At 49.7% G+C, this 23,789-nt stretch overlaps 1 protein-coding gene across 3 annotated transcripts in view; it reads right to left on the bottom strand.

Annotated features, from left to right (window-relative positions):
* Positions 1-23,789, bottom strand: part of DYNC2H1 (dynein cytoplasmic 2 heavy chain 1) — a 1,021,614-nt gene that overhangs the window by 911,756 nt on the left and 86,069 nt on the right. For all 3 annotated transcript variants that reach the window (XM_063951545.1, XM_063951543.1, XM_063951544.1), the window contains exons 7-10: positions 14,208-14,339; positions 14,017-14,130; positions 13,060-13,171; positions 277-401 (exon numbers count right to left, since the gene is read on the bottom strand). In XM_063951545.1, the coding sequence (XP_063807615.1) occupies positions 277-401; positions 13,060-13,171; positions 14,017-14,130; positions 14,208-14,339 (483 nt within the window). The remainder of the gene's footprint in view (positions 1-276; positions 402-13,059; positions 13,172-14,016; positions 14,131-14,207; positions 14,340-23,789) is intronic.

Genomic DNA, 23,789 nt, shown 5'->3' with positions numbered 1-23,789 from the left:
GCAGTGATGATGCAGTGTATACAGAATACAACGAGGAATCAGTGATGATGCAGTGTATACAGAATACAACGAGGAATCAGTGATGACGCAGTGTATACAGAATAGAATGAGGATGCAGTGTATACAAAATACAATGAGGAAGCAGTGAGGATGCAGTGTATACAGAATACAAAGAGGAAGCAGTGATGATGCAGTGTATACAGAATACAATGAGGAGAGACAGTGATGATGAAAGCTGCGCCTGAGATTCCGGGGCTCATTCCATACATTTCCTACCTTGAGCTGGAGCTGCCGCACCCACACAATATTGTTTACAACCTCAGGAAGGTTCTTGCCTGCTAGAGGCCCTGATGAATCTCCGGGAGAGCCGTGGCAGCGCATCTCATAGTCCGAGTTAATGTCTGGAAATCACATAAATATAAATAAAGATGGAACAATAGTTCAATAGATTTGAATTTGTTACTGTGCAAGTTTCAGCTTTAGTTCAACCACTCCCTCTTTTGTGCAAATAAGCTCCTCTGGTACAGACAATTTCCAGCGTGGTCTTTGTCTTAGCTTTCCATCACAACATGTTGGGATCAGACACAGGTGGCTGGCAGGATAGCACCAGTGGTGAATTAGGTATGCTGGTTTTGTTGCTGCGACTGCTACGCTTTAGCTGACTGATATGACTGCTGCTCAGAGGACAAATCTAGAATACACAGTGTCCCAATACACAGACGGACCAGCCTATGTACATAATCTATGCAACTGGGTGTCATTTAAGATTCAAAAACTGGAAAGTCATTACCCTGTCTAATCTTGGACACACTCTGGCAGTCTAGGCGTCCGCAGTAGAGATGTTCACTTTGGTACGGTTGGCGACAGCTTGTGTGAGAAGGTGCATACAGAGTACTGTATAAAATAAGAATTTACTTACCGATAATTCTATTTCTCATAGTCCGTAGTGGATGCAGGGAACTCCGTAAGGACCATGGGGAATAGCGGCTCCGCAGGAGACTGGGCACAAAAAGTAAAAGCTTTAGACTAGCTGGTGTGCACTGGCTCCTCCCCCTATGACCCTCCTCCAAGCCTCAGTTAAGATACTGTGCCCGGACGAGCGTACATAATAAGGAAGGATCTTGAATCCCGGGTAAGACTCATACCAGCCACACCAATCACACCGTACAACTCGTGATCTGAACCCAGTTAACAGTATGATAACCGTAGGAGCCTCTGAAAAGATGGCTTCCAACAATAAACAACCCGATTTGTTTGTAACAATAACTATATACAAGTATTGCAGACAATCCGCACTTGGGATGGGCGCCCAGCATCCACTACGGACTATGAGAAATAGAATTATCGGTAAGTAAATTCTTATTTTCTCTGACGTCCTAGTGGATGCTGGGAACTCCGTAAGGACCATGGGGATTATACCAAAGCTCCCAAACGGGCGGGAGAGTGCGGATGACTCTGCAGCACCGAATGAGAGAACTCCAGGTCCTCCTCAGCCAGGGTATCAAATTTGTAGAATTTAGCAAACGTGTTTGCCCCTGACCAAGTAGCTGCTCGGCAGCCGCCCAAGATGAGCCCACCTTCCGTGTGGAATGGGCTTTTACAGATTTTGGCTGTGGCAGGCCTGCCACAGAATGTGCAAGTTGAATTGTACTACAAATCCAACGAGCAATCGTCTGCTTAGAAGCAGGAGCACCCAGCTTGTTGGGTGCATACAGTATAAACAGCGAGTCAGATTTTCTGACTCCAGCCGTCCTGGAAACATATATTTTCAGGGCCCTGACTACGTCCAGCAACTTGGAGTCCTCCAAGTCCCTAGTAGCCACAGGTACCACAATAGGTTGATTCATGTGAAACGCTGAAACCACCTTAGGGAGAAATTGAGGACGAGTCCTCAATTCCACCCTATCCGAATGAAATATCAGGTAAGGGCTTTTATAGGATAAAGCCGCCAATTCTGATACGCGCCTGGCTGAAGCCAGGGCCAACAGCATTACCACTTTCCATGTGAGATATTTCAAATCCACTGTGGCAAGTGGTTCAAACCAATGTGATTTTAGGAACCCTAAAACTACATTGAGATCCCAAGGTGCCACTGGAGGCACAAAAGGAGGCTGTATATGCAGTACCCCTTTGACAAACGTCTGAACTTCAGGCACTGAAGCCAGTTCTTTCTGGAAGAAGATCGACAGGGCCGAAATTTGAACCTTAATGGATCCTAATTTTAGACCCATAGACAATCCTGCTTGCAGGAAATGTAGGAAACGACCCAGTTGAAATTCCTCCGTAGGGGCCTTCTTGGCCTCACACCACGCAACATATTTTCGCCAAATGCGATGATAATGTTTTGCAGTTACATCCTTCCTGGCCTTGATCAGGGTAGGGATGACTTCATCTGGAATGCCTTTTTCCTTCAGGATCCGGCGTTCAACCGCCATGCCGTCAAACGCAGCCGCGGTAAGTCTTGGAACAGACAAGGTCCCTGCTGGAGCAGGTCCTTCCTTAGAGGTAGAGGCCACGGGTCCTCCGTGAGCATCTCTTGCAGCTCCGGGTACCAAGTTCTTCTTGGCCAATCCGGAGCCACGAGTATCGTTCTTACTCCTCTCCTTCTTATGATTCTCAGTACTTTTGGTATGAGAGGAAGAGGAGGGAACACATATACCGACTGGAACACCCACGGAGTTACCAGAGCGTCCACCGCTGTTGCCTGAGGGTCCCTTGACCTGGCGCAATATCTGTCCAGTTTCTTGTTGAGACGGGACGCCATCATGTCCACCTTTGGTTTTTCCCAACGGTTTACAATCACTTGGAAGACTTCTGGATGAAGTCCCCACTCCCCCGTGTGGAGGTCGTGTCTGCTGAGGAAGTCTGCTTCCCAGTTGTCCACTCCCGGAATGAACACTGCTGACAGTGCTATCACATGATTTTCCACCCAGCGGAGAATCCTTGCAGCTTCTGCCATTGCCCTCCTGCTTCTTGTGCCCCCCTGTCTGTTTACGTGGGCGACAGCCGTGATGTTGTCCGACTGGATCAATACCGGTTGACCCTGAAGCAGAGGCCTTGCTTGACTTAGGGCATTGTAAATGGCCCTTAGCTCTAGGATATTTATGTGAAGAGACGTTTCCATGCTTGACCACAAGCCCTGGAAATTTCTTCCCTGTGTGACTTCCAGCAGATCCCACTGAAAAGTTCTTGCATGGAATCTTCCGAATGGAATCGCTTCGTAAGAAGCCACCATTTTTCCCAGGACTCTCGTGCACTGATGCACCGACACTTGTCCTGGTTTTAGGAGGTTCCTGACTAGCTCGGATAACTCCCTGGCCTTCTCCTCCGGGAGAAACACCTTTTTCTGGACTGTGTCCAGAATCATCCCTAGGAACAGTAGACGTGTTGTTGGAATCAGCTGTGATTTTGGGATATTTAGAATCCACCCGTGCTGACGTAGCACTACCTGAGATAGTGCTACTCCGACCTCTAACTGTTCCCTGGACCTTGCCCTTATCAGGAGATCGTCCAAGTAAGGGATAATTAATACGCCTTTTCTTCGAAGAAGAATCATCATTTCGGCCATTACCTTGGTAAAGACCCGTGGTGCCGTGGACAATCCAAACGGCAGCGTCTGAAACTGATAATGACAGTTTTGTATCACAAACCTGAGGTACCCTTGGTGAGAAGGGTAGATTGGGACATGGAGATAAGCATCTTTGATGTCTAGAGATACCATATAGTCCCCTTCTTCCAGGTTCGCTATCACTGCTCTGAGTGACTCCATCTTGAATTTGAACCTTTTTATGTAAGTGTTCAAAGATTTTAGATTTAAAATTGGTCTCACCGAGCCGTCCGGCTTCGGTACCACAAACAGCGTGGAATAATACCCCTTTCCCTGTTGTAGGAGGGGTACCTTGATCATCACCTGCTGGGAATACAGCTTGTGAATAGCTTCCAATACTGCCTCCCTGTCGGAGGGAGACGTTGGTAGAGCAGACTTCAGGAACCGGCGAGGGGGAGACGTCTCGAATTCCAATTTGTACCCCTGTGATACTACCTGCAGGATCCAGGGGTCCACTTGCGAGTGAGCCCACTGCGCGCTGAAATTCTTGAGACGGCCCCCCACCGTGCCCGAGTCTGCTTGCAGAGCCCCAGCGTCATGCTGAGGACTTGGCAGAAGCGGGGGAGGGCTTCTGCTCTTGGGAAGAGGCTGCATGGTGCAGTCTTTTTCCCCTTCCTCTGCCCCGGGGCAGGAACGAGCGGCCTTTTTCCCTCTTGCCCTTATAGGGACGAAAGGACTGGGTTTGAAAAGACGGTGTCTTTTTCTGCTGAGAGGTGACCTGGGGTAAAAAGGTGGATTTTCCAGCCGTTGCTTTGGCCACCAGGTCCGATAGACCGACCCCAAATAACTCCTCCCCTTTATACGGCAATACTTCCATATGTCGTTTGGAATCCGCATCACCTGACCACTGTCGCGTCCATAACGTTCTTCTGGCAGAAATGGACATCGCACTTACTCTAGATGCCAGGGTGCAAATATCCCTCTGTGCATCTCGCATATATAGTAATGCATCCTTTAAATGCTCTATAGTTAACAATATACTGTCCCTATCCAGGGTATCAATATTTTCAGTCAGGGAATCCGACCAAGCCACTCCAGCGCTGCACATCCAGGCTGAGGCGATCGCTGGTCGCAGTATAACACCGGTATGTGTGTATATACCTTTTAAGATATTTTCCAGCCTTCTATCAGCTGGTTCCTTGAGAGCGGCCGTATCAGGAGACGGCAACGCCACTTGTTTTGATAAGTGTGTGAGCGCCTTATCTACCCTAGGGGGTGTTTCCCAACGTGCCCTAACCTCTGGCGGGAAAGGGTATAGTGCCAATAATTTATTAGAAATCAGCAGTTTTTTATCGGGGGAAACCCACGCTTTATCACACACCTCATTTAATTCATCTGACTCAGGAAAAACCACAGGTAGTTTTTTCACACCCCACATAATACCCTTTTTTGTGGTACTTGTAGTGTCAGAAATGTGCAATGCCTCCTTCATTGCCGTGATCATGTAACGTGTGGCCCTACTGGACATTACGTTTGTCTCGTCACCGTCGACACTGGATTCAGTATCCGTGTCAGGGTCTGTGTCGACCATCTGAGGTAACGGGCGTTTTAGCGCCCCTGACGGTGTCTGAGACGCCTGAACAGGCACTAATTGATTTGTCGGCTGTCTCATGTCGTCAACAGTTTTTTGCAAAGTGCTGACATTGTCACGTAATTCTTTAATTACTACCATCCAGTCAGGTGTCAACTCCCTAGGGGGTGACATCACTAACACAGGCAATTGCTCTGCTTCCACATCATTTTCCTCCTCATACATGTCGACACAATCGTACCGACACCCAGCACACACACAGGGAATGCTCTGATAGAGGACAGGACCCCACTAGCCCTTTGGGGAGACAGAGGGAGAGTTTGCCAGCACACACCAGAGTGCTATATATATACAGGGATAACCTTATATAAGTGTTACTCCCTGTTATAGCTGCTGTATTTATATATTAGCTGCCAATAGTGCCCCCCTCTCTGTTTTACCCTGTTTCTGTAGTGCAGGACTGCAGGGGAGAGTCAGGGAGCCGTCCTTCCAGCGGAGCTGTGAAAGAAAATGGCGCTTGTGTGCTGAGGAGAAAGGCTCCGCCCCCTTCACGGCGGCCTTTTCTCCCGCTTTTTTCAGGAAACTGGCAGGGGATAAATGCATCCATATAGCCCAGGAGCTATATGTGATGCATTTTATTTAGCCATATAAGGTTTTTATCTCATTTTTATTGCGTCTCAGGGCGCTCCCCCCCAGCGCCCTGCACCCTCAGTGACCGGAGTGTGAAGTGTGCTGAGAGCAATGGCGCACAGCTGCAGTGCTGTGCGCTACCTTATTTGAAGACAGGAACGTCTTCTGCCGCCGCTTTCTCCGGACCTCTTCGCTCTTCTGGCTCTGTAAGGGGGCCGGCGGCGCGGCTCCGGGACCCATCCAGGCTGAACATGTGATCGTCCCTCTGGAGCTAATGTCCAGTAGCCAAGAAGCCCAATCCACTCTGCAGTCAGGTGAGTTCGCTTCTTCTCCCCTTAGTCCCACGATGCAGTGAGCCTGTTGCCAGCAGGACTCACTGAAAATAAAAAACCTATTTAAACTTTTACTTCTAAGCAGCTCAGGAGAGCCACCTAGCTTGCACCCTTCTCGTTCGGGCACAAAAATCTAACTGAGGCTTGGAGGAGGGTCATAGGGGGAGGAGCCAGTGCACACCAGCTAGTCTAAAGCTTTTACTTTTTGTGCCCAGTCTCCTGCGGAGCCGCTATTCCCCATGGTCCTTACGGAGTTCCCAGCATCCACTAGGACGTCAGAGAAAGTACAATACCTGTGATACGGGTCTAGCAGCCTATTTTTCAAGTGTCCACTCTAGGATGCATAATATTTCTGAACATATATTGCAACAGGCCAGGGACATTACTGGCGAGTTACAAGAATAGTGAATAGATGTTAGGCCGCATGTCTTCATATTACTGGCAGCTGGGCATTGGAAATACATTTTATTAAATGGGTAAAGAATATCTTCACTTTATTTTTAACGGTTTTATTAAACAAGTTCTTCTGAACAAACGACCATTGCGCTCTGCTGCCATCCAGTGGCCAATTGGAGAGAATGTCTACATCTTTCTCCTTCATCCACTAGGGGACACTGGAGCGCAGTTACAATGGGGAAATAGTAGGCAGTAACTGGGAGCTAGCACTTTAAAACTCTAACACTGTGGCTAGCTCCTCCCCTACTATGTCCCCCCTCCAAGCCAGTCTTTGTTTTGTGCCCAAGGGAGCTGGTCACTCTTGGGTTTTCTCTTTAAAATAAAAAATAAAAAATTCTTAATTCTTCACAGACTGGCAGTTCTGCCACTGCCAGTCTGCACCGCGGGAGTGGCCGGCGGGGTCCCATCGCAGCTGTGTGCGGCTCGGGATGGTCCCCGGCTGAAGGAGACACTGAGCTCTACGGAGCTGGCAGGACACCGCTGAGTGCGGCGCATGTCGGGGCCGCTCCATCAGCAGAAGATTCCGTCAGAACGGCAGGGGTAAGTATGGTGGCCAGACACCGCTGCGTGCGGCGCGTGTCGGGGCCACTCCATCAGAAAGCAGCAGCGGTGAGTAGAAGGAGCTTGTACTATTAATAGCAGTCTCGCTGTGAACTTAGAAATATTCAGTTGCCGTAGCTCTGCTGTTAAGCAACCTACTGGGATACAGTGCACAGCTCAAATACTTTAGCTAAGAGAAGCAAGCCGCGATCTCAGGCGGCTCACATCAAGGGGAGACTTCCCGCTATCCGCTCCGCGCTCCCAGATCTACTCTCCGGTCACTCCTGATCCCCCCACTCTCAGTTCACAATTTAAACGCGAAAGTTGGAATCCACCTTGAAGACTATTTACTCGGCGGCAGGGGTATTACATTGTCCGGTGCAGGTTGGTTGTTGGGTCAACAAGGCGATGGAAACTTGGGCGGAGCAATTGTCCTCTGGAATTCGTGATGATTTGCCGGCGGATCAACTGATACAGTTGGCGCAACACATCCATGAATCAGCCCTTTATCTTTGCGAGGCTTCCAAGGACATCTGTATTCTCGGTGCTAGGATTTCCGCTTTGGCAATTTCGGCCCGCAGAGCTCTCTGGCTGCGGCAGTGGCAGGCGGATGCGGAGTCCAAAAGGGCAGCAGAAGCGTTGCACTTTATGGGAGAGGTCCTGTTTGGTAATCTGGATGCCTAGATTTCTCAGGCCACTGGAGTTAAGTCGACTTATCTTCCTTCTGCTGCTCCAGCCTCTCGCAGGCCATATAGGGGTCCCTCCTTTCGATCCTTTCGTGCCCCTTCCAGGTTTCGAGGCCAGGCCAGGGGAGGAGCTTCCACCTCCCGTGGCCATAGAGGTAGAGGCAGATGTTCCACAGCCTCAACCCAGTCAGAGTCCTCCACCGCTACTACCGTCTGTGGGACTTCAGGGAGGTCTGGGTACAGTCCTGTCCAGATGCTTGGGTCAGGTATCTCGTCATTTGCAGTTACAAGCTCGATTTTCAAGCCCGACCGCCTCAGCGTTTCTTCACCACAGGTTTACCAGTCTCCGAAGACAGGAGAGTTGCCTTGCAGGCAGCGGTCCAGAAGCTTCTATCCACAAAGGTACTGATCCCTGTTCCCTCTCATCATCGGAAACAGGGCTATTACTCAAGCTTGTTTCTCGTACCGAAGCCGGACGGCTCGGTCAGGCCAATCCTGAACTTGAAGGATCTCAATCCGTATTTGAGGGTATTCAAGTTCAAGATGGAGTACCTCCAGTCTGTTATTGCGGGGTTATAGCAAAACGAGTTTCTGGCGTCATTAGACATCAAGGATGCATATTTACATGTTCCCATTTGGCCTCCTCATCAGGCTTTTCTCCGGTTCGCGATACAGGACGCTCATTTCCAGTTCCAGGCCCTTCCGTTCGGTCTCTCTTCTGCTCCCAGAGTGTTCACAAAGGTCATGGCGGTCATGATGGCCCTACTTCGGAAGCAGGGTGTGACGATTGTCCCCTATCTGCACGATCTGCTAATAAAGGCACGCTCGGCAGACCTGTTACTTCAGAATATCCGGATAACGCAGGACCTTCTGATTCTGCACGGGTGGTTCCTGAACTTCCCGAAGTCTCACTTATACCCCTCACAACGGTTGCTGTTTTTGGGGATGATTCTCGACACGGTCTGTCAGAAGGTTTTCCTTCCTCAGGACAAGATCCTGTCTCTTCAGACGCTGGTGAGGTCGGTGCTTCAACACCGCCGGGTGTCAGTGTATTTGTGCATTCGCCTTCTGGGAAAGATGGTAGCAGCGTTCGAAGCTCATCCATACGGTCGCTTTCACTGTCGACCGTTCCAGCTGTGTCTTCTACATCAGTGGTCAGGATCTCATCTATTCCTTCATCGCTGTCTCCAAAGGCACGGTCGTCGCTTATCTGGTGGCTCCAGTCGACGCATCTGTTGGAAGGAAGGAGGTTAGGCGTTTGGGACTGGACTTTCCTCACCACGGACTCATCAGGGGCGCTGGTCGATTCAGGAATCCGCTCTCCCCATAAAGATTCTCGAACTACGGGCGGTATACAACGCACTACTTCAGGCACATCACCTGCTGCGCGGTCGAGCGGTCAGAGTTCAGTCCGACAACGCCACGACGGTAGCTTACATCAACCGTCAGGGCGGCACTCGCAGCCGTGCGGCGATGAGGGAGGTCACCAACATCTTTCTCTGGGCGGAGGAGTATGCTCTGTCCTTCTCGGCGATATTCATTCCAGGAGTGGACAATTGGGAAGCGGATTATCTCAGCCGACAGGACATGCACCCGGGAGAGTGGGCACTCCACCCCCAGTTGTTTTGTCAGCTGGTCCGCCGGTGGGGAAAACCACAGATAGACCTCATGGCGTCCCGCCTGAACCATCAATTGCCTCTGTTTTACTCTCGGACGAGGGACCCGGCGGCGGCGGTGTGGATGCCCTCACAGCTCCTTGGAATTTCCGGTTCGTTTACCTCTTTCCTCCTTTCCCGTTGTTGCTTCGGGTTCTGCAACGCATCAGGAGAGAAGACGCTCTGGTCCTCCTGGTGGCTCCAGATTGGCCGCGCAGGGCTTGGTACTCCACCCTACAGCAGATGAGCCTTGGCCCCTGCCACTACGGGACGATCTGCTACAACAGGGTCCTTTTCGTTATACAGACTTACGCAGGCTACATTTGACGGCGTGGCTGTTGAGAAGGCCATCTTGAAAAGGAAGGGGATTCCTCGTACGGTTATACCTACTATGCTCCAGGCTAGAAAGTCAGTCACATCGTCTCACTACTACCGCATCTGGAAGGCCTATGTGGCCTGGTGTGAACGTTGAGGGTTTTCTCCTTCAGTTTTTCGCTTAGCCTGCCTTTTTAGTTTTTTGCAGGCGGGTTTCTCGGCAGGCTTAAGACTGGTTTCACTAAAAGTGCAGGTCTCTGCTCTTTTGGTTTTCTTCCAGAAAAAGTTAGCCTTGCTGCCGGACTTTCTTTCAGGGGGTTCTTCGAATACAGCCTCCCTTTCGCCCTCCAACAGCACCATAGGACCTCAATCTGGTCCTCTCTTTTCTGCAGTCTTCGTTGTTTGAGCCTCTGGAGTCGGTGGAGATGAAATATCTCATCTGGAAGGTGGTCCTTCTCCTGGCTCTGGCTTTGGCCAGACGGGTGTCGGAACTTGGGGCTCTCTCTTGTCGACCTCCTTACCTGGTATTTCATTCAGATAGGGCCGAGCTCCGTACTCGCATGTCTTTTCTACCTAAGGTGGTGTCCGATTTTCACATCAATCAGCCACTTGTGGTTCCGGCCCTCTTGGTGGACTCTCCGGATTCGAGATCGTTGGACGTTGTCAGGGCGCTCAAGATCTATGTGGATAGGACTTCGGCTATTCGGAAGTCAGACTCTTTATTTGTTCCATATGATGCTGCCCGCCGTGGTTGGCCGGCTTCTAAGCAAACTTTGTCCCGATGGATTCGGCTGACCATCAGACAGGCTTATTTGGCAGCTTCTCGGGAACCTCCATCTTCAATTTCAGCGCACTCTAAGCGCTCTGTGGGGCCCTCGTGGGCGGCTGCCCGCGAGGTCTCCATGACTACTTTATGTCGGGCGGCTACTTGGTCGGGCCGACATACGTTTGTCGAATTTTACAGGTCTGACACTTTTGCGGCCTTTGCATCGCAGTTTGGTCGAGTGGTTTTACAGGACTCTCAGCGCTCTCCCTCCCGTCTTGGAAGCTCTGGGACGTCCCCATTGTAACTGCCCTCCAGTGTCCCCTAGTGGATGAAGGAGAAATCAGGATTTTGGTACTTACCGATAAATCCCTTTCTCCGATTCCACAGGGGACACTGGACGCCTACCCAGCGCTGTTTCCTCCTTTTTTTTCGCTTAACGGTTTGCAGGTCACTATGTGACTGCTTGTTTGGTTCAGGTTAACCTTTTTTTCAGAAAGGTTTCCAGTTTTGTTTCATATTATCCTGGTTTACATGGCTTCGTTAACCTCCTCTACTTTAACGTTTGTCTATTCCAGCTCTCCTCGGGCACAGTTTTACGTAGACTGGCTTGGAGGGGGGACATAGTAGGGGAGGAGCTAGCCACAGTGTTAGAGTTTTAAAGTGCCAGCTCCCAGTTACTGCCTACTATTTCCCCATTGTAACTGCGCTCCAGTGTCCCCTGTGGAATCGGAGAAAGGGATTTATCGGTAAGTACCAAAATCCTGAATTTGAAAATTACTATTGTCATGATCATCATGATCAGGCATGTCAAACTCGTGGCCCTCCAGCTGTTGTAAAACTACAAGTTCCAGCATGCTTTGCCAGCACATCTTCCACTGATCAGCTGGTAAAGCATGCTGGGACATGTAGTTTCACAACAGCTGGATGACCATGAGTTTGACATGCCTGATCATGGGGTGACACAGTGACAGGACACGGGGGGGGGACACTGTGGCAGGGCACGGGGGGGGGGGACACTGTGGCAGGGCACGGGGGGGGGGGGGGGGGGACACTGTGACAGGGCACGGGGGGGGACACTGACAGGGCACGGGGGGGGACACTGTGACAGGGCACGGGGGGGGACACTGTGACAGGGCACGGGGGGGGACACTGTGACAGGGCACGGGGGGGGACACAGTGACAGGACACGGGGGGGGGGGGGGGGGGGCCCAGTGACAGGACACGGGGGGGTGACACAGTGACAGGACACGGGGAGGCGACACAGTGACAGGACACGGGGAGGTGACACAGTGACAGGACACGGGGGGGGGGGGGCCCAGTGACAGGACACGGGGGGGTGACACAGTGACAGGACACGGGGAGGCGACACAGTGACAGGACACGGGGAGGCGACACAGTGACAGGACACGGGGAGGTGACAGTGACAGGACACGGGGGGGTGGCACCGTGACAGGACACATGGGGGGGAGGGGGCACCGTGAAAGGACACGGGGGGGGGGGGCACCGTGACAGGACAGGGGGAAGGGGGGGGGGGGGGGGAGCACCGTGACAGGACATGGGAGGGTGACACAGTGAAAGGATGGGGGGGAGGGGGTGAAAGGTGACAGTGACTTTAACAGGACACTGGAGGGGGGAGGGAAAGACCCAAGGCTGGGACAGAACACAGAGAGGAAGGGGGGTGACACAGTAACAAGAGGGCGGGGGATCCGCTCCCCTCACAATTATCAATGTAATGGAGACTGGAGTGGTACCTGCCGGGTACTGGACTTCTGGGTGCCCCCGTTCCCTCCCTCCGCCCAGTGACCTCACCTGCTGTGCAGATTAACTCAGAGCCAGGATGCAGAGTTTCTGTCTGTGTCCTTGGCGGCCACGAAGCTGAGGACCACAAGAGCGCATTTCCGCCCGCAGCTGGGGGCTTCCTGGAAGCCGGGGAGGGGCCAGACGCAGCAGCTAGATGAGGCGGAGCGAAAGGCGGTGGAGTTTGCTGCTATTACACTGGGGTGGGGGGTTTGGTTTGCCCACTGTTCTATAACTGGTGACCACTTTATTATTTTTAGTATATGCTGTGGTTCATACAGCTACTGGTGCTGCTGCCTGTGTGACAGGCGCAGCAGCATCAGGCAGAAACAGTTATGTATAGAAGGAGGGATGCAGAGCGGGGTCAGCGCCTCTCCAGGCCGGCGCCTACCTGCTCTGCATCCCTTTGCTGAGTGGGTAGTGCCGGCTCTGGCGATAGCGATGCCTGGCTCCGCACGTCGCTATCCCCGGTGCTAGATTGGCCTGCATGCAGGCACGATGCTAGGTGCTAGATTGCTCATTTCACCACTGAGTGAAATGAGCGTGTCCCCCACCCTCGCTCAGCACACATCGCGCTGTGTGCTGAGCGGGGGAGACATGTGCTGAGCATTCTGTGCTAGATCGCTCAGCACACATCTCTGGGAGAATCTCCCCTTGTGTATGAGCCTATAATCTTTGGTAAATAAATTTACAGTACATGACTGTAAATATATAAGGTGATTTAGCCGATACACAATTCATTACCTTTTATGTAATCCTGGAGCCTTGCAAGCAGAGTTTCCCTTTCTAGAATCAGCAGTTTCCGGACACTCGGCCTTTTCACCAGCTCCTTGTGTTTTTGAAAAGCTTGCAGAAGCTTAAACATAAAACAAGTATAGTACTATGGTAAATGATATTATAATATATATATATATATATATATATATATATATATATATATATTTACACACTCACGCTAATATATATTTATTGTATAAAAAATTACTATATTTTTGTACACGAAACTAACACACAGTGAGTTTTTGGTTCCAATTCCCAATTAACACAATTTGTACTTTAGTGTTTTTATGTACACTGTCTTTTAATCCTATTTTGCTGGATATATTTTATTGAGATTTATTAAAAGTTATATTTTATATACAATTTGTGCGCCATATAAGACAATCCTTTTTCTCCCTGTTTGCGATGCCATGCGCTCGCTAGATGCACCCGCCATCACACCTGCCTGCCACTCAGACATAGGCCCAGAACTTTTCTGACAGTCTGCATGTGGAAGGGCAGAGTGCTGGGGATAGGTACGGGATGTCGGCAGTCAGAAAACCGACAGCAGCATCCCAACGTGCAGAATCCCGACACCTGTAATGTAAGTATTCTATCTCTCTTCCCCTACCCCCCTAACCCTCCCTACCTGCAGCCTAACCCTAACCCTCTCCACCGCAGCCTAACCCTAACCATCCCTGGCACACTTACGTTCAGGATGCCGACAGTCAGGTTTCCGGCGTCGGCATTGTGACCAGTGTCGGCATCCCGAACGCCAGTAGGCTGAACATATCCCGTGTGGTGACGTGTGGAACTGCACCAACTACGTCCACTTGGTTTTCATTTCAATAATGTAATTCCACATAACAAATCTTCCCATTTGGGGGCAGGACTATGGACTGTTCCTACTCCTATAATTAGACATTTCCCCCGTGCATCTACCTGCTGCGGACTGTCTTGGATCTCAGAGAAGTAGGATTTTAGCTTGTTTGCTATTTTCTCCTCTGCAGGTTCAATGATTCTCTCGTACTGGGAGACAGCAGCTCTCCATAGAGGCTGGAAAAGAACATAGATCATTATTAGCATCAAGCTGCTATTGGTCAGACCCCACGCTGGCAGAAGTCAGTGGCTACCTCTGTATACGGGTTGTAGTGTACAGGATTCAATCCAGCAAAGGGTTCAAACACTTTCTCATATCGCTGGTGATCATCACTAGAGGGTAAGAAGTGAGCCAGCTTCTCATGCAGCATCCGTATAGTAAGCACCTGCAATCAGAAACATTTCCATATCACTATTGTATGTCACTTGTAGTCACATTAACACAAGCTGAAAATAAAGGTGACAACTACTGAAATAATGATATTTACCATTACAGGTTGAGTATCCCATATCCAAATATTCCGAAATACGGAATATTCCGAAATACAGAATTTTTTGAGTGAGACTGAGATAGTGAAACCTTTGTTTTTGATGGCTCAATGCACACAAACTTTATTTAATACACAAAGTTATTAAAAATATTGTATTAAATGACCTTCAGGCTGTGTGTATAAGGTGTATATGAAACATAAATGAATTGTGTGAATGTACACAAACTTTGTTTAATACACAAAGTTATAAAAAATATTGGCTAAAATTACCTTCAGGCTGTGTGTATAAGGTGTTTATGTAACAAAAATGCATTCTGTGCTTAGATTTAGGTCCTATCACCGTGATATCTCATTATGGTATGCAATTATTCCAAAATACGGAAAAATCCCATATCCAAAATACCTCTGGTCCCAAGCATTTTGGATAAGGGATACTCAACCTGTATAATATAACATCTATTTACTTGCACTGTGTAAATGAAAATAGGATTTTAATTACCTACGGTAAATCCTTTTCTCGTAGTCCGTAAAGGATACTGGGGTCCACATTAGTACCATGGTGTATAGACGGGTCCACTAGGTGCCATGGGCACTTTAAGAAACTAATAGTGTGGGTTGGCTCCACCCTCTATGTCCCTCCTACCAGACTAGAAACTGTGCCCGAGGAGACGGACATACTTCGAGAGAAGGATTTAACTGAACAGTGGTGAAATTCGAACCAGAACACACAAACAAGAGGAAAGTCATGTGAAACAAACTTGAATAGGAACAGCAACAGCTGAACCAATAACAATACTTAACCAAGTAACAGTGCAGAAACGAAGCAGCGGGCGGGCGCCCAGTATCCTCTACGGACTACGAGAAAAGGATTTACCCGTAGGTAATTAAAATCCTATTTTCGCTTACGTCCTAGAGGATACTGGGGTCCACATTAGTACCATGGGGATGTACCAAAGCTCCCAAATCGGGTGGGAGAGTGCTGAGGTTCCTGCAGAACTGATTGACCAAACTGAAGTTCCTCAGAGGCCAAAGTATCGAACTTGTAGAACTTAGCAAACGTGTTCGTACCTGACCAAGTAGCCGCTCGGCAGAGCTGTAAAGCAGAGACACCCCGGGCAGCCGCCCAGGAAGAACCCACTGACCTAGCAGAGTGGGCCTGTACTTTAGGAACCGACAATCCTGCCAATGAATAAACCTGCTGGATAGTAAGCCTGATCCAGCGAGCAATAGACTGCTTTGAAGCAGGACACCCAATTTTTTGAGGATCATAGAGAACAAACAGCGAGTCAGATTTTCTGTGACGAGCCGTCCTCTTCACATAAATCCTCAAAGCCCTCACCACATCCCGGGATTTAGAGGTAGCAGAGGTGTCCATAAACACCGGAACCACAATAGGTTGGTTGATACGAAACGCAGACACCACCTTAGGAAGAAATTGCTGACAAGTTCTGAGTTCAGCTTTATCTTCATGAAAAATCAAATAGGGGCTTTTGTGAGACAACGCCCCCAGTTCTGACACACGCCTTGCGGAAGCCAAGGCCAACAGTGTTTAACAGTCTTCCACATAAGAAACTTAACGTCAGCCTCCTGTAAAGGTTCAAACCAGTCCGACTGCAGAAGACGCAACACCACGTTAAGATCCCAAGGTGCCGTAGGAGGCACAAAGGGCGGTTGGATGTATAGAACACCCTTCAAGAACGTCTGAACCTCAGGAAGGGAAGTCAACTGTTTCTGGAAGAAAATGGACAAGGCCGAAATCTGGACTTTCAAGGAGCTCAAACGTAGGCCCACATCCACACCCGACTGTAGAAAAAGGAGAAAACGTCCCAGTTGAAATTCCAGTGCAGGAAATTTCCTGTTTTCACACCACGAGATATTTTTTCCAAATACGGTGGGAATGTTTAGACGTTACCCCTTTCCTAACTTGGATCAGGGTCGGTATAACCTTGTTCGGAATGCCTTTCCGGGCTAAAATCGGACGCTCAACTTCCATGCCGTCAAACGTAGCCGCGGTAAGTCTTGATAGACGAATGGCCCCTGCTACAGAAGATCCTCTCGCAGAGGTAGAGGCCACTGGTCCTCCAGGAGCAACCCCAATGGATCCGCGTACCAGGCCCTTCTCGGTCAATCTTGAGCAATGAGAATTGCATGAACCTTTTCCCTTTTTATTCTTTTGAGAATTTTTGGGATCAGTGGCAGAGGTGGGAACACAAACCATCTGGTAAAGCCATGGAGTCACCAGAGCGTCCACCGCCACATCTTGTTGGTCCCTCGACCTGGAACAATAGCACTTTAGCTTCTTGGTGAGACGAGAGGACATTAGGTCTGCGGAATTCCCCACCGACGTGTTAAGGACTCGAACATCTGTGGGTGAAGGACCCACTCTCCTGGGTGGAGGTCATGCCTGCTGAGAAAGTCCGCTTCCCAGTTGTCTACTCCCGGAATGAAGATTGCCGACAATGCCACCGCGTGTCTTTCTGCCCAGAGAAGAATTTTTGTTACCTCTGACATCGCAGCTCTGCTCTTCGTTCCTCCCTGTCGGTTTATGTACGTTACAGCCGTCACGTTGTCCGACTGAACCTGAATGGCTTGATCTTGAAGAAGATGTGACGCCTGAAGAAGGGCGTTGTATATGGCCCTTAGTTCCAGAATGTTGATCGGAAGAATGGCCTCCTGACTTGACCATTTTCCTTGGAACTGTTCCCCTTGGGTAACTGCTCCCCAACCTCTGAGGCTTGCGTCGGTAGTTAGCAGAATCCAATTTTGAATTCCGAACCGGTGACCCTCGGTCAGGCGAGACGTCTGAAGCCACCACAGAAGGGAGATCCTGGCTTTTGGCGACATACGTATCCTCTGGTGCATGTGAAGATGCGATCCGGACCACCTGTCCAACAGATCCAGCTGGAAGGGCCTTGTGTGAAACCTTCCATACTGTAGTGCCTCGTAAGAGGCTACCATCTTTCCTAGGAGGCAGATGCAAATATGCACTGATATCCAGGACGGTTTCAGGACGTCCCGAACCATCGACTGGATTACCAATGCCTTTTCCATCGGAAGAAACACTTTCTTTTCCTCTATATCCAGTATCGTTCCCAAGAACAGAAGTCTCCTAGTTGGGTCCAGGTGACATTTCGGCAGGTTCTGAATCCACCCATGATCCTGGAGTGGGCGAGTCGACAGGGCAATGCTGTGCAACAACTTCTCTCTGGACGGTGCTTTGATCAGCAGGTCGTCCAGGTATGGTATAATGTTCACCCCCTGCATGCGGAGGAGAAACATAATTTCTGCCATTACCTTGGTGAACACCCTCGGTGCCGTGGTGAGGCCAAATGGCAGGACCTGGAACTGGTAGGGGCAGTCCTGTAACGCAAACCGTAGATAAGCCTGGTGAGGCCGCCAGATTGGAACATGAAGGTACGCATCCTTGATGTCCAGAGACACAGGGAACTCCCCGTCCTCCAGACCCGAGATCACCGCTCTCAGAGACTCCATCTTGAACTTGAACACCCGTAAGTACAGGTTCAGTGACTTGAGATTTAAAACGGGCCTTACTGAACCGTCCGGTTTTGGTACTACAAATACTGTAGGTTGGAATAATAACCCTTGTTGTATAGGTGAAGAGGAACTGGAACAATGACTTGAGTCTGTACCAGTTTTTGAATTGCTGCCTGTAAGATCAAACTTGCTTCTGGAGAAGCTGGTAAGCCTGATTTGAAGAACCTGGGAGGTGGGAGTTCCTGAAATTCCAGTCGGTATCCCTATGTGACTCAGGCTTTACAGAACTCTATGGCAGTCTGGCCCAGTTCTGTTACCTCAGGGCACCCCGCTCTATATTCCCAAAAAACGTGCTCTTGCACAGATTATGCAAGATGACACGGATACCGATTCGGACACTGAGGACGGTGATGGGGTTGTGTTGAGGGGGGCAGCATCTCTTGCAAAAGGGGTGCAGTTGATGATAGAAGCCATTAGGGATGTGTTGAATATTACTGATACAACACCTGTGCAGGTTGAGGAGGCTTACTTCACTGAAAATAAGAAAGCCTCGCTAACCTTCCCTGCGTCAAAAGAATTAAATGCTATTTTTGAAAAAGCTTGGGAAAACCCTGAGAAAAAATTCCAGATCCCTAAAAGGGTCCTGGTGGCGTTTCCTTTCCCTGTGATTAGAAAAAAAATGGGAAAACCAGCCCATTGTTGACGCATCTGTATCCAGAATCTCAAAAAAGGTGGTTTTACGTGTACCAGGATCCACCGCCATGAAAGAGCCGGTTGATCGTAAAAATAAGAATTTAAACCTACCGGTAAATCTTTTTCTCGTAGTCCGTAGAGGATGCTGGGGACTCCGTAAGGACCATGGGGATAGACGGGCTCCGCAGGAGACATGGGCACTTTAAGAAAGACTTTGGATCTGGGTGTGCACTGGCTCCTCCCTCTATGCCCCTCCTCCAGACCTCAGTTAGAGAAACTGTGCCCAGAGGAGACGTACAGTACGAGGAAAGGATTTTAGTTAATCCAAGGGCAAGATTCATACCAGCCACACCAATCACACCGTATAACTTGTGATACTCTATCTAGTTAACAGTATGAAAAACCAACATAGCATCGGTCCAAAACCGATGAAACCATAACATAACCCTTATGTAAGCAAAAACTATATACAAGTCTTGCAGAAGCAGTCCGCACTTGGGACGGGCACCCAGCATCCTCTACGGACTACGAGAAAAAGATTTACCGGTAGGTTTAAAATCTTATTTTCTCTAACGTCCTAGAGGATGCTGGGGACTCCGTAAGGACCATGGGGATTATACCAAAGCTCCCAAACGGGCGGGAGAGTGCGGATGACTCTGCAGCATCGATTGAGCCAACAGGAGGTCCTCCTCAGCCAGGGTATCAAACTTATAGAACTTTGCAAAGGTGTTTGACCCCGAACAAGTAGCAGCTCGGCACAGCTGCAGTGCCGAGACCCCTCGGGCAGCCGCCCAAGAAGAGCCCACCTTCCTAGTGGAATGGGCCTTAACCGATTTTGGTAACGGCAATCCTGCTGTAGAATGCGCCTGCTGAATCGTGTTACAGATCCAGCGAGCAATAGTCTGCTTTGAAGCGGGAGCGCCAACCTTGTTGGCTGCATACAGGACAAATAGTGCTTCTGTCTTCCTGACTCTAGCTGTTCTGGCCACGTAAATTTTCAAAGCCCTGACCACATGAAGGTACTCTGAATCCTCCAAGTCACGCGTAGCCACAGGCACGACAATAGGTTGGTTCATATGAAAGGATGAGACCACTTTAGGTAGGAATTGAGGATGAGTCCGCAATTCCGCCCTATCCATATGAAAAACCAGATAGGGGCTTTTTTTATGTGATAAAGCCGCTAATTCTGAAACTCGCCTAGCAGAAGCTAAGGCTAACAACATGACCACCTTCCACGTGAGATATTTTAACTCCACCGTTTTGAGTGGTTCAAACAAATGTGACTTAAGGAAGCTTAACACCAGGTACCAAGGCGCCACCGGAGGTACAAAAGGAGGCTGAATATGCAGTACTCCCTTCACAAACGTCTGTACTTCGGGAAGAGAGGCCAATTCCTTTTGAAAGAAAATGGATAAGGCCGAAATCTGAACCTTAATAGATCCTAATTTTAGGCCCAAATTCACTCCAGTTTGTAGGAAGTGAAGGAAGCGGCCCAGATGGAATTCTTCCATAGGAGCATTCCGGGCCTCACACCAAGAAACATATTTTCGCCATATTCGGTGATAATGTTTAGATGTCACATCCTACCTAGCCTTTATTAGCGTAGGAATTACCTCATCCGGAATACCTTTCTCCGCTAGGATTCGGCGTTCAACCGCCATGCCGTCAAACGCAGCCGCGGTAAGTCTTGGAACAGACAGGACCCCTGTTGCAGCAGGTCCTGTCTTAGAGGAAGCGGTCACGGATCTTCTGTGAGCATCTCCTGCAGATCCGGATACCAGGTCCTTCATGGCCAATCTGGAACAATGAGGATTGTTCTCACTCCACTTTGTCTAATTATTCTCAACACCTTGGGTATGAGAGGAAGAGGAGGAAATACATAGGACCGACCGGAACACCCACGGTGTCACCAGGGCGTCCACAGCTACTGCCTGAGGATCTCTTGACCTGGCGCAATACCTTTTTAGCTTTTTGTTGAGACGGGACGCCATCATGTCTATTTGGGGCAGTCCCCACCGACTTGCAATCTGCGTGAAGACTTCCTGATGAAGTCCCCACTCTCCCGGATGCAGATCGTGTCTGCTGAGGAAGTCTGCTTCCCAGTTGTCCACTCCCGGAATGAACACTGCTGACAGTGCGCTTACATGATTCTCCGCCCAGCAAAGAATCCTGGTGGCTTCCGCCATTGCCACTCTGCTCCTTGTGCCGCCTTGGCGGTTTACATGAGCTACTGCGGTGACATTGTCTGACTGGATCAGAACTGGTTTGTTGCGAAGTAATGCCTCCGCTTGACGTAGGGCGTTGTATATGGCCTTCAACTCCAGGACGTTGATGTGGAGACAAGTCTCTAGGCTTGACCAAAGACATTGGAAATTTCTTCCGTGTGTGACTGCTCCCCAACCTCGGAGGCTTGCGTCCGTGGTCACCAGGATCCAGTCCTGAATGCCGAACCTGCGTCCCTCTAAGAGGTGAGCACTCTGCAGCCACCACAGGAGAGATACCCTGGCTCTGGGGGACAGGGTGATCCGCTGATGAATTTGTAGATGTGACCCAGACCACTTGTCCAGTAGGTCCCATTGGAAGGTCCTCGCATGGAACCTGCCGAAGGGAATGGCTTCGTATGATGCCACCATCTTCCCCAGGACTCGAGTGCAGTGATGCACTGACACCTGTTTTGGCTTCAACAGGTTCCTGACCAGAGTCATCAGTTCCTGAGCTTTTTCCGTCGGAAGAAAAACCCTTTTCTGGTCTGTGTCCAGAATCATGCCCAAGAAAGTCAGACGAGTCGTAGGAACCAGCTGCGACTTCGGGATATTGAGAATCCAGCCGTGTTGCTGTAACACCCTCAATGAAAGTGACACGCTGTTCAGTAATTTCTCTCGAGATCTCGCTTTTATGAGGAGATCGTCCAAGTATGGGATAATTGTGACACCTTGCTTGCGCAGGAGCACCATTATTTCCGCCATTACCTTGGTGAAAATCCTCGGGGCCGTGGAAAGCCCAAACGGCAACGTCTGAAATTGGTAATGACAATCCTGTATCGCAAATCTCAGGTACGCCTGATGAGGTGGATATATTGGAACATGAAGGTACGCATCCTTTATGTACAGGGATACCATAAAATCCCCCCCCTTCCAGGCTGGCGATGACCGCCCTGAGTGATTCCATCTTGAACTTGAACCTTTTCAAGTATAGGTTCAGGGATTTTAAATTTAAAATGGGTCTGACCGAACCGTCCGGTTTCGGGACCACAAATAGGGTTGAGTAATATCCCCTCCCTTGTTGCAGTAGGGGAACCTTGACCACCACCTGTTGAAGATACAATTTTTGAATCGCATCTAACACTAACTTCCTCTCTGAAGGAGAAGCTGGCAGGGCCGATTTGAAAAACCGGCGAGGGGGCACCTCTTCGAATTCCAGCTTGTATCCCTGAGAAACAATTTCTATTGCCCAGGGATCCACCTGTGAGTGAACCCAGATGTGGCTGAAAAGTCGAAGACGTGCCCCCACTGGAGGGGACTCCCTCAGGGGAGCCCCAGCGTCATGCAGTGGATTTTGCAGAGGCCGGGGAGGACTTTTGTTCCTGGGAACTAGCTGTGTTGTGCAGCTTTTTTCTCTGCCCTAAAGACCGGCTGTACGAACTACATACTATGCACAGGCTGCACTCACTACATACTATACACCGGCTGCACTCACTACATACTATACACCGGCTGCACTCACTGCAAACTATCCACAGGATGCACTCACTACATACTGTAATCCGGCTGCACTCACTGCAAACTATAAACCAGCTGCACTCACTGCAAACTATACACAGGCTGCACTCACTGCAAACTATACACAGGCTGCACTCACTGCAAACTATACACAGGCTGCACTCACTGCAAACTATACACAGGCTGCACTCACTGCAAACTATACACAGGCTGCACTCACTGCAAACTATACACAGGCTGCACTCACTGCAAACTATACACAGGCTGCACTCACTGCAAACTATACACAGGCTGCACTCACTGCAAACTATACACAGGCTGCACTCACTGCAAACTATACACAGGCTGCACTCACTGCAAACTATACACAGGCTGCACTCACTGCAAACTATACACAGGCTGCACTCACTGCAAACTATACACAGGCTGCACTCACTGCAAACTATACACAGGCTGCACTCACTGCAAACTACACACAGGCTGCACTCACTGCAAACTACACACCGGCTGCACTCACTGCAAACTACACACCGGCTGCACTCCACTGCATACTAAAGACCGGCTGTACTCACTGCAAACTGTACATCGGCTGTACTCAATACATACTATGCACAGGCTGCACTCACTACATACTATACACAGGCTGCACTTACTACATACTATACACAGGCTGTACTCACTGCAAACTGTACACCGGCTGTACTCGCTGCAAACTACACAGCGGCTGTACTCACTACATACTATACACCCACTTTACTTACTACATACTATACAGCGGCTTCACTCACTACATACTATATACATAGGCTGCACTCACTACATACTATAAACCGGCTGTACTTACTGCAAACTATACACCGGCTGCACTCACTGCAAACTATACACCGGCTGCACTCACTGCAAACTATACACCGGCTGCACTCACTGCAAACTGTACACCGGCTGCACTCACTGCAAACTGTACACCGGCTGCACTCACTGCAAACTGTACACCGGCTGCACTCACTGCAAACTGTACACCGGCTGCACTCACTGCAAACTGTACACAGGCTGCACCGACTGCAAACTATACACTGGCTGTACTCACTGCAAACTGTACACAGGCTGCACTCACTGCAAACTGTACACCGGCTGCACTCACTGCAAACTGTACACCGGCTGCACTCACTGCAAACTGTACACCGACTGCTCTCACTGCAAACTGTACACCGGCTGCTCTCACTGCAAACTGTACACCGGCTGATCTCACTGCAAACTGTACACCGGCTGATCTCACTGCAAACTGTACACCGGCTGATCTCACTGCAAACTGTACACCGGCTGTACTGACTGCAAACTGTACACCGGCTGCACTCGCTACATAATATACACTGGCTGTACTCACTGCAAACTACACAGCGGCTGCACTCACTACATACTCTACACCCGCTGTACTCAC

This window comes from Pseudophryne corroboree, chromosome 2 (genome assembly GCF_028390025.1).
Source record: "Pseudophryne corroboree isolate aPseCor3 chromosome 2, aPseCor3.hap2, whole genome shotgun sequence".
Classification (NCBI taxonomy): Eukaryota; Metazoa; Chordata; class Amphibia; order Anura; family Myobatrachidae; genus Pseudophryne; species Pseudophryne corroboree.
The sequence above is the reverse complement of the archived record's forward strand: the minus strand, read 5'-3'. Positions and strand labels throughout refer to the sequence as shown.